Source organism: Gouania willdenowi, chromosome 21 (assembly GCF_900634775.1).
Source record: "Gouania willdenowi chromosome 21, fGouWil2.1, whole genome shotgun sequence".
Lineage (NCBI taxonomy): Eukaryota > Metazoa > Chordata > Actinopteri > Blenniiformes > Gobiesocidae > Gouania > Gouania willdenowi.
The window spans coordinates 10,559,260-10,570,709 of NC_041064.1; the positions used below are offsets into that span (position 1 = coordinate 10,559,260).

Sequence of the window (11,450 nt, forward strand, 5' to 3'; positions counted from 1 at the left end):
AGGCAACTGGCGACCATCAGTCTAGTTTTGTGGGCCCTCAAAACAAGATTGTAATTCATGAGGTTCGAAATTATATGAAGCCCAACATAACACAAAAACTCCTGAAAATGACAGACACACTAAAGAATCACTTAAACACAAAATGTATACAAAAACAGCAGCCTATACAAAAGGAATGCAAAGACACACAAAATGGCAATAACATTGCACAAAATGACAGAAAAGTACACAAAATGACAACAATAACACAAAAAATCTAACAAAAACACTTATAATGACTTGACAAACACACAAAAAGGCAACAAAAATTTGTCATATTGACAAGGAAATAGACTAAATGAATTCAAAAACACACCAAATGTCTAATTTAAATTAAAAAAATACCAAGAATCCCACACACAGAAGGACCACACAGACCAAACTCAATATTAATTCACATTGGGAAGATATACTGTATTTCAGTTGATATGCAGTTAAAATACAGTTAAATGCTTTTGATGGCACTGCCTTCTCTGCACCGTGAAGTCATATTTATTAATTAATATTACAGGCAGAGTGGAGAGAGGAGGTCAAGAAGCACTTTGAGAAGATCAAAAGTGAAGGCACCTGCATTCACCGGCTGGATGAAGAGCTGATCCGTCGCAGGCGGGATGAACTCAGGTGTGTTAATAGAAAGAAGCTCAGGGTACGGGGTGACCCTGAGCCACAGAGACATCGAGCAGATTTGTATTGATTGCTGGAAGGTTGAAACACAACAGATGTATTTACCTTCTGAACCATGTCAGGCATGCGTTGGACATCAGGGAGCACTACGAGAGGAAGCTGGAGAGAGCCAACAACCTGTACATGGAGCTGAGTGCCATCATGCTGCAGCTGGAGGTCCGGGAGAAGGACCTCATGAAGTATGTGAACGTAGTTTCCTCCTCAGCGGGATTTACAACTGCAGATTAAAAATAACCATTTGTCCCATCTCTGTAGGAGAGAACAAGCAGTGGAGAAGAAGTATCCTGGGACCTACAAGCGCCACCTTGTCCGTCCCATCGTCAGGTCCAACGCTGTAGAGAAGCTCATTAAGAAGAAAGGAAGCATTTCCCATAAACCAGGGACGCTTCCTCCTAAAAGGTCAAAGCTCTGCGCTAGCTAATAAGCTACTGCGTTTACACACACACTGTTTGTTTTCTGTTTTTACAAAGTCATTCAAATCTGATGAAGAAAACTCAGAATAAGTCACATTTCAGGCCACATGTTGCTGCTTCCACTAATGATGCTCTAATCTTCTGAATGGAGCCAAAAGGTTCAATGAGTTTCTGTTAAATTAGTTAATATAACTCATGCACTTTTCATTAGAATAGATGATGAAACTAAACAATTCATTTTATTTTTTTTAGTTGATGGATAAGAAGGTAAAGATAATAACTGATTATTCTCGACTGATATGAATAGTTTTACCCTCGACTTTCAAATGCAGTTTTCTCTTCCAGCTCCTCCTGATCTGTGTTTGTTATTCAGTGATTTTGCTTCTAATATGTAAAGTTTTAAATTCCTCCTTTGCATAGTAACACTGCTCAGTAGAATAATTCAATATATTTCTCTTTTCAAAGACTTGTTAATGGAGCCTGTTTCCACCACAAAAAATAAAAATTATGAGTTAGAAAGTCATAATTTTGAGATAGAAAGTCATAATTATGAGGTTCAAACTGAGCATTTGCTGCACTGTACAGACACTGACTGTTACCATTCTTAATTGCACTTTCAGAATTAGAAAGGATTTTATTCGCCAGGTACAGATTAGAACAGTACAAGGAATTTATTTTGGTAGTTGCAGCAAAAAGAACACGCATGAACACACATTAATAATTCATTCAAAACACATTTAATCAGTTCTTGGTATTCAACACATGGTATATAGTGTAGGAAATAGAAGTACTTAAAAACATCTTTATTGCAAAAATGATTCCATCGTGGCAAATTTATTTTAGAAATAATTTTCTCATAATTATCATTTTTTATCTCAATTATGACTTTCTATTTCACAATTACGACTCATAATTATGACTTTCTATAGTGATTTTTAATTTTTTTTGTGTAGGAAATGGCCTTTCATACTTGTAGGAGGAATGAATGATTTTTTTTATATAGTACAACGCTAGTCATCTCTAAGCACTATCAAAATTATAAAATTAAGAACAAGTCCAACAAATCCACATGAACATGTATCAAACTCCTTTTAACAGTAATACATCTCCACCAGAACTGGGCTCATAGGTGGCAGCCATCTGCTTTGACTGGTTGGGGTTAGTGGACAGAAAGAGGAGAACAGAACAGGATAGAGAGATAGAACATCAGACTGTCCATGACTAATTGAGCCGTGAACCACAGATCAGGAACTGCCAGCTCCAGCATCAAGACACCTGAAACAGAGAAGAGAGAGAAGGGCGAGGAGAAGGCACAGACTGCAGAAAAACATGATACATTATTATCAGGTCTGCCTGTATGGAAACACCTGGTGCTAGACTATGTGTGAGTGCAAGGAGTATGGTGGTGTATGGTGTGTAAGCAGTGTGGTGGGTATGAACTGTTAAATGTTTTGTTTTTTCCAGGCCTGACTTGCTTCGTTCTGAGGGCATCCCCAGCATGGACCCCCATCCCTCTCCTTCCCCCCTCTCTGCCAGCCCAAAGCTCTCCACGCCCCCTGGCAAAACCCGCTACCGCAGCAAGCCCCGCCACCGCCGCGCCAACAGCAAAGGAAGCCATAACGAATTCCACGCTGTGTTGAAACCAACGGTCGGTGCACCAGAGGACACCCAGTCTCTCCAGGAGCAGCAATTCCAACACCACCATCATCATCACCACCACCACCGCCTTCCCCCTGCCGACGGTCCACTTCTTCCCTTGAAGGGTCGCGAGGAAGCTGTAGTCAACTGTGCCAACAACCTGCGTTACTTCGGTCCAGCTGCAGCGCTGCGTAGCCCCCAAACGGATCACATGCAGCGCCGCGTCTCTGGATCCAGCCCAGACTTAATTTCCACTGCTGTGGATGCCGACACACGCCAGCAGACCTCCTCCCTCAGCCCCAGTGCCGGTGCTGGTTCTCTATGTCCCTGCTGCCAGGCTCACCCTTTCCCTGGATGCCTACACTGTCAGGAAACGCTTCCTGCACTCAATTGTCCCGAATTGCCCAACTATTCACTGCTCAGCACCCAGGAAGGCACCCCGTCCTCTCCCGGGTTACCCAAAGACGTGGCTGCAGATGAAAAGCTGTCGGAGAAGGCTGAGGCAAAGCAGCTGGATACATCACGTCACACACATACCCTGCCCTCTGCTCTGCCCAGGACGCTCAGGCCTCTCAGGAAGGTGAGCAACACCTGGGTTAGCGTGTGTGTGTGAATATGTGTGTGGGAACTGTAATGTCATCCCTCAGCACTAACACGTGCCTCTCTTGCAGGGTGATGAGTCATCTGAAGAGGAGGAGGGAGAGGTGGACAGTGAAGTAGAGTTTCCAAGGAGACCGAGGTAAAATACTGTATATTCACACATTTGACTCTTGTTTTACATCCAGGGTTCTCGCCACTGCTGTTGAGCATCGGGGCCCCCTACGGTGTAATTTTGATCCCCTATGGCACGTGTAAAAAATCAAGACATTTAAGTATCTGTCACTTATTGCTCAGAGATTATTGATGCCTTCCATACTTTGTCTAATTTATAACTGAAAGTACAAACTTGAGTACATTAATGTTGAAATTGTACGTTTTCCCATCTAAAAACTTCTGCACACTTATGATCAAACTGGTCCGTATTTGGCCCTTGAACTAAAATGACTTTGACACCCCTGCCCTATGGAGTGGTGTCGCCCCCTACGGTTTGTCTCCACCCCCGACATGGGGAGGGTACGTGTCCATAACAGTCCCAATATTACCGCGGGTTTCACATAATACCTTATTTAAATTTGAAAAAAACGCTCAGAATCAGTCTCAGAATAAAATGTTATTTCTTGTCTATATAGTGTCTCTGAGTATTTCTTAGTGGAGGACCTAAACCACACACGAGTATCTAACTCCATTCATCATGACCCTTCACCATTTCAACAAGTAACTTTTGGCTTTAAAGTGAGGTCGATTTTTTTGTTTTAAAAAAAAGAAAAGAAAAAAGAACACTGTAGCTTAACTTGACAAAATTTGGCCATCAGAGGGTTATACAGTATATTTAAAAATGTTCGGGGGACTGACCCCCCTACAAAGCTCACGCACCTTGTGATTCCCCCTGATGAAAAATCCCTGGTGAGAACCCTGACATTGTTCCAATTCTTCATGCAAAAGGAAAAGATGATTGAATTGACTAATTTAATACAAGATCAACTCTTTAATTGTTTCCTCCCTCACAGACCACATCGCTGTATGAGCAGCTTTCAGTCGTACTCCACCTTCAGCTCAGAGAACCTGTCGGTGTCCGACGGAGAGGAGGGAAACACCAGCGACCACTCGCACAGCGGCCCGTTGGAGCGACTCAGCGCCAGTCAGGAGGAACACCTGGACGAGCTGCTGTCACACACACCAGACATCCCCATTGACATCAGCACCCAGTCTGACGGCCTCTCAGACAAAGAGTGCGCCGTCCGCAGGGTGAAGACGCAGATCTCCCTGGGGAAGCTGTGCTCTGATGAACACAGCTATGAGGTCAGTGCTGTGGAGGCTTTTACAGTTTGGAAAGGCTTTTGTTTCTAATATTTCATTTTGTCAGCATGAGGTCCAGGCAGGACAGGATGTCAAATTCCAGTCAGGAAGGGCAGGAATGTAAGGAAATTTTGCGAAATAAAAAAATGGTGATAAAAAATTCAAAGGTTCACAAAATAAAACCAAGTAAAAAAGTTTTAAAGGAGTGCAGCATCACAATGACATTGACCTGCCTGCTTCCTGTAGCAGCTCAGATGCTGCTATGTTTACAAGATAGCAGACAACAGGGACGCTCCGTAGACTCTTAAGCTGGTTGTGTGTAGTGAAGAAAGTGGGGTCAGCGCACGCTTGTCTGGAAACGAGCCTAAATATACTCCCCGCCCCCTAACAAAATATGCATCCCCTGGCCGCGGAAGCACGCGTGCATTCAGCCAAGGCGGAGTCACGTTCTTAGAGACTTTTAATGCCGTAATCTATGTTGTTGGACTTTTAAATGCTTTTAATCATTAAATATCCTTTTTACACTATCCTACCTGTTAATTAGTGATTTACAACTGCCAGAAAGTCTATCCTCCCATGTTCAAGTGTATCTCCCATATTAAAATCCATATATTGAGTATTGTATGATATATCATGTAGAACATCATAAATAATAACACTGCTTCATTTAATTTCTTCTTTTTTCTCTCCTTCTTTAAGTTACAGTGGGTGTTGAACATTTCAAGCTACATTTTGGCAGGTCCAAAATGTAGCTTTCATAACTTTTATATGTAACAGAAATGAGAAATAGTTATTTTTTAAAAATCGTATACATTGGTGCATTTCTTTTCATTCTTTATTTGTGAAGCAAAACACTGTGTTCAACTTTTGCAGTCAAATTCTCTTTCATCAACAAAGATTTGTTACTCGTATCGTATCGTGAGCCCTATATTATATCGGGGATTAACCATTTCATTACACCCCTAGTAGCTTTACTATAGTTTTTTATGAATTATAATACATTTAACAGCCAACTTGGGTTTGTAATGAGCCACAATTATTGCTTCAGGGTTTTTCAGCAGTAAAGCAGGGCTGTAGTCCTCCAGGACCTAAGATGGACATCTTTGTGCTTTAGCTTTATTGGTGAAGTTAGTCTATAATGACTTCCCACAACTTTGGATTATTTATTTTTTTAAAAGGCTTGAGTTGAATATTTTCCCAATGTTTTTGTTTTTTGTTTTCTCACAGAATCCACTTCAGTTCGGGGACTCGGACTGTGATTCCTCAGAGGCCGAGTGCTCCGATACAACCATTAGGAACAACAAAGCTGGTGCTCCTTCCTCTTGGTGAACTTCTGCCTCATCTTTTTTTTTTTTTTTTTTCTCGCCTGGAAGTCATTGTGTCGCAGAAAACGCAGCAATAAAAGAATGACAGCGTAAACGCTCTCTATAGCAACATCCAATATAATCCTTACTCTTAAAAGTAAAATCCCAGCCCTTTACTATTTACTACCAGTGACATCCAGGCGACTCATGGCAGGGATTCTCCTTTTTGAACGATGAAATATTCTGATAGTTTAACATGCATTTTTTTTTTTTTTTGTTTGATGGAAAATTCAGGACTTCTGTGAGTTTTTTGGCCTGAGCAGGTTCAACTTTTTAATTTAAGCTTTGACCTACTTTGGGAAGGAGGAAGATGCAGATCATGAATGATGAGGCTAACAGCTACAGCTAGCAGTGGGGAGCTGCACATCTGCAACAGCTGGCCTTTGAGGTGAACGATCCTAGTGCAAGCTGGCTGCACTCCTCCAACCAGGGTTGGGGTCAATTAAATGTTTCCGTATTGTATTCCATTGTATTACGATTACAGTGACCAACGTTTTTTCCCAATTACAATTAAATTACAAATATTTTTCTATCCTCATAAAGTCAATTACGTTCCCAATTACTAAAGTTCGATTCAATATTTTTAGTTTTTTGTCAGTATACCCCTCAATTATTAAAATGGGTTTAATATCAAACTTTCCCACATTTTACCATTTAAAAAAAAAAAAAAAAAAAAAAAAAAAAAAATTGTATAAATTGAGGCGCTCAGATGTCCACACCAAAAATAATAAAACTTATATTTTAATTGATTAGGAAGCCTAACAAGGTAAACAATAGATAGGAAATAAATTAGTTGATAGATATTTGTTTTTAGTGTATTTTACATCTGATTTAGGACCCGTTATCATAAGAGATGCTATCAGAAGGTTGAATTTTGAGCTTTTTTATTTCAGGCTTAGTAATTGTGATTAATTGTGATTGAATTTTAGTAATCATGAACGTAATTGACTTTCTGAGGACAACATTTTTTTGTGATTTAATTATTTATATTAATATTAGAAAAAATGTTGGTCACTGTACATCTGATAATTGAAGATGTAAATGTATCCGAAAAATGTAATTGACCCCAACCCTGCCTTCAACCAATCATAAAGCTTCTTCTCAGTTTGACCAACCCAACCTGCTTCATCATGACTTTACATTGAGCAACCCCCTCCCTCCCCCCTCCATCCTGTCCTGCTGAAACATGGTGGGAACAGGAAACTCATTCAAACAGCGTGAACACCAGCATGAACAACCAGACTTTTTTTCCCCTCATCAGGATCTCCACCTGGCTGTCAGAGCATGGGCTTACAGCTCCCATCAAGCCTCATGAACAAACTGCACAGAAGAGAGGAAAAAACACACTTTCTCTCACTGACTTCTGCTTATTAGTCTCTTTAAGACACATCGTAAGCAATCAGATCTCACTGCAAACGTCATGGAGGTGTGTGGATGTTCCCCTTCCTTTTCCTCTTCCTCCTCATCAAACATTCCAGTTTCAAGTCTCATCTCAGGATAGTTGGAGGACTGTGGGACTGGGCCGGACCTATTACTGTTCTTCAGAATCTTCTTGGAGTGGCACGTAGTGCAGATCATGCAGGAATATTTAATAATATGATCTAACATTTAGCCTTCAAGTTCAACCCTTAATCACTGTAATGTAGTAGAACGCTTAGGCCACTATCCAGATGCAGTATCCTGATTCATTAACACCACATGGGCAGAACATTAAACATACCATTTTCTAGCAGTGCGATTTTTACTGATACACTTTTATTCTTTTCTGCCATATTGAAGAATGTTACACATACCAAGCAGCAATAAAACATGGATTTAAGTATGAGATGTCTAGCGGGCTGGACATAGGAGAAGGTGGCTGTAGGAGTAAAATAATTGATTGTAACAAGAAAACATTTTAAAAATAGTCTTGTTTTTTCCTTTATCCTCAGAGCAGCACATGAACAGCCACTAGATGTCAGTAATAATGCAGGCATGTAGTTGTGTTACATAAATGTCCTGACTGATTCCCATTTTTATCTCCTTACAGCGGGGGTGTCAAACTCACTTTAGTTCATATGCCAAATGCAGCGTACTTTGGTCTCACCAGGAGAATCAAGACATTTTGTTGGAGAAAAAGCAATTTCAACATCCGTTTTGCCCTACTTTGCATTTTCACATAAAAAAAATCAAGTATTTGTCACCTATAATATCCCTAATGTCACATAAGTTACAGGTGACTTTGATTTTAAAACTTTTCTTTATTTCAGTGGGACTCTGTGTATTAATGTACAGTCGAAGTTGTAAATACACCAGATTAGGATAAACGCTAATAAATTTGTTTCAATTTCAATGTAATTTGTGGGATTAATTGTGAGAAATTAGGCATTTTAGACAAAAAATGTTTTTTCTTTTTTTTTTTTGCTAATAATTGATGATTACATATTACTGAAATCATGCCAGGTTTAAGATGACCAGAAATTATAAAAACTATAGAAATGAATCTATTCAGGAGGCACTAAATCAGGGTTTTTCAACCTTGGGGTCGGGACCCCATGTGGGGTCACCTGGAGTTTCTGAAAAATAGATTGAAATGTTGAAATGTTTTAATTATTATTCTTTTTTAAATAAAAACACCCAAAGAACAGGGAAAAAAAGATCTGAACTCAAACATGATCAAAAACTAATTCTAGAAAAAGAAATGTATTTGGGAAATTCTTGATATAAAAATGGGGTCACGATCCATTAAAGGTTGGGAACCACTGCACTTAATACTGTTTCTTTCCACTTCTTATTTACAAAATGAGATTCTTTAAAATGTGTGTTATCGCTCATTCATTCCATCATTATTCTCTATAGTTGTTTTGGAATAGTTATCTCAGCAAAATGTTAACAGTAAGTAAGAGAATGGGGGTACTTGATAAAAGGGCCGAATTTGGCCCTCGGGCCACGAGGTTGACACATCTGCCATTTTTTTTTTTTTTTTTTTTAGGGGTAGTTTTTGATAACGGATACTGCATCTGTGAGCGCTCTTGTCCCTGCTTTTATTCTGTAGTCCTGTTTCTCATTTATATTACTAAACGGACCGTTTAAAAACACTCAACCAGGGTTGAATTATTGAACAATAATGATGTCAAGAGAGATTTTGGCGTGTGTGTGTGTGTAGGTGGCTGAGATTCTACGTTATGGAAATATAAGCCAGATTGGAGGCCATGGAGCGTCAGGCTTCCTGTGGTTTTATAAACGTCAGGTGACCCCCCTTTTGTTTTTCCTCGTCTGCCTGAGCTTTTGCCACTGACCGTTAACAGGTTAATAATGGCAGTGACGTGTTTGAATGGTGCTGAACAGCGTGACTGACTGATGCACAAGCGGAGTTCTGGCCTTTAATTGGCCTTCACCTTCTTCTGAAAACAGCTGCTACCTTTCCTCTGAGCCCCTTTTTACCTTATAATGTTTACGTTTGTGTGAAACTACCCAGTGCAGTGTAATGACTGGGTGAACCGATGAAGCTGTAATTAACTTTCTTTCTGTGATGTATGATTGTTGTGAGGTTTTTAATTTGATTTTGTTTGTTTTGTAGCTGGCCTACACGATTATTTGGATTAATTTATTAAGGAGTGGAGCTCTTTTTAATTTCAGGCAGCGTCAGAAATTTTTGTTATCTTGGGTTTTTTCACTTTGACGAAAAGTGTCGTTTTAAAATGAAGCACAATAAATGGTGTGAGAAGAGGGCAGTATTTGAGAAGTATCACCACTTTTTGGACCCTGCAGGGGATCATTTATCATTTACAGGTGAAGTATTGATTTTAGCAAGCAGTATCAATAATTGTTCCTCAAGCTAATTTCTTTTGTATTCAATCTCACTGAAGGCTGCTAGAAGTCAGAGCAGGTAAAAGTTAGACGTCAAAACCTCAAGGTGACGTGAAGGACTTTTAGTTTCTGGTCTCCTGCGGTGATCTCTTCCATTATTATTATTATTATTATTATTATTTAATTAAAGTGTCAGGTTCTTCGCCATCTGGATTTTTGTGAAAATTGTCTCTTACTGTGGATATTCTCTTTAGCCTCATTGTGTGTATCAAACATCTGCTCCTCCATTACTTCTCATTTTTAGCTCTCTTTCCTTTCAAATGGCATTATGATCAACCAATCCCATGAGTATCCTGTAATATCCAGTGTACAGTGCAAAGAGTGTCACGGAGAATAAAATCAGAGCAAACCGCTGCATGGAATAAATGCTGATGTACTGTACCCACCACACTGACTCCGCCTTCTCTCTGTGACCATCAGACACCATCCAGGGGTTCTCAATCTTGGGGTCAGAACCCCATTTAGCATCGCAAGACACTGAGAGGGGGTTATGAAATGCCTTCAAAAAACTAAGAATATATATATATATATTTTTTTTTTTTAACAATTAGAGTCCATTTTTGCTTATTTTTACCCTTTTTCTGCAACTACACCAAACTTGCCATATTTTTACCTATTTTTTAATCACTTTTTCTTACCATAGTTTTGCTTCTTTTAATGCATTTTTGCTTCATTACTCCCATTTCTCCATCAAATTTCAATGCTTTTTATGCATATTTTTTCCAATTTGAAAACATTTTCGGCACCTAATAACCTAATGTTGCATATGTTGACCCATTATTGTCACTTTTAACCTCCTTTCACCATATTTCATGCTTAATATTTGCCAATTTAACCACACAATTTGTCATGCCTATTACTTGCCAGTTTAAAGTAATTGTTTCTACAAATTTTTCCAATATTGACACTTGTGAAACCTTTTCTGTCCATTGTTGGCCAGGTTTTAGAACCATTAATTTACCAACAAAATAATTACCTGAAGTAAAAAGACACTGTTAGATACTGTATAGGTTTTATCACTGGTACAATGAAATCTTCAGTATGAGGTTAAGGTTTGAGTGTAAAAACCAGTATAGCACTTAACATACACAGCAGGATGGTAAACATTAGGCCATGCAAACAAATATTTGGTCTGAACTCAAATATACTTGCCATAACTGTTTTACAGTTATTGCAAGATTACAAATTAATTCATTGAGTTGCACATTGTCATTGATCTTCAATGAAAAACATTCCTAACTTACTTTGTGAACCAATAGTGGGACTGGAACTGCTCCATAAAACACAGCTCGAGTGACAGTGAGCGTGTGTGTGTTTTTGTAACTTGAGGTTTGTTTTTGGTCCAGGTTAATTAGTTAGTACTGTCACCTTAGAGTCTCTTCTCCTCTGTGGCCCTGAAGAGCCAACACGCTGTTGCTTGCCAGTATTTCTGCTCTTTAGGACTAATCTAAGCCGTTCAATGATGAATATGTTTTACTTCAAGTTCTCCCTCGGTTATGTTTATTTCTTTGATTTACCAATGCCTGTCTTACCCCATTTTGTGGAATTGAGGTAAATCTGGAGCTGA

At 39.3% G+C, this 11,450-nt stretch overlaps 1 protein-coding gene across 3 annotated transcripts in view; it reads left to right on the plus strand.

Annotated features, from left to right (window-relative positions):
- map3k13 (mitogen-activated protein kinase kinase kinase 13) overlaps positions 1-6,715 on the plus strand; it is a 33,183-nt gene extending 26,468 nt beyond the window's left edge. For all 3 annotated transcript variants that reach the window (XM_028436753.1, XM_028436755.1, XM_028436754.1), the window contains exons 8-14: positions 551-660; positions 786-902; positions 979-1,122; positions 2,601-3,354; positions 3,446-3,513; positions 4,382-4,673; positions 5,898-6,715. In XM_028436753.1, coding sequence (XP_028292554.1) covers positions 551-660; positions 786-902; positions 979-1,122; positions 2,601-3,354; positions 3,446-3,513; positions 4,382-4,673; positions 5,898-5,999 — 1,587 coding nt within the window. In that variant the 3' untranslated portion in view covers positions 6,000-6,715. The remainder of the gene's footprint in view (positions 1-550; positions 661-785; positions 903-978; positions 1,123-2,600; positions 3,355-3,445; positions 3,514-4,381; positions 4,674-5,897) is intronic.
- Positions 6,716-11,450: the final 4,735 nt, after the last annotated feature.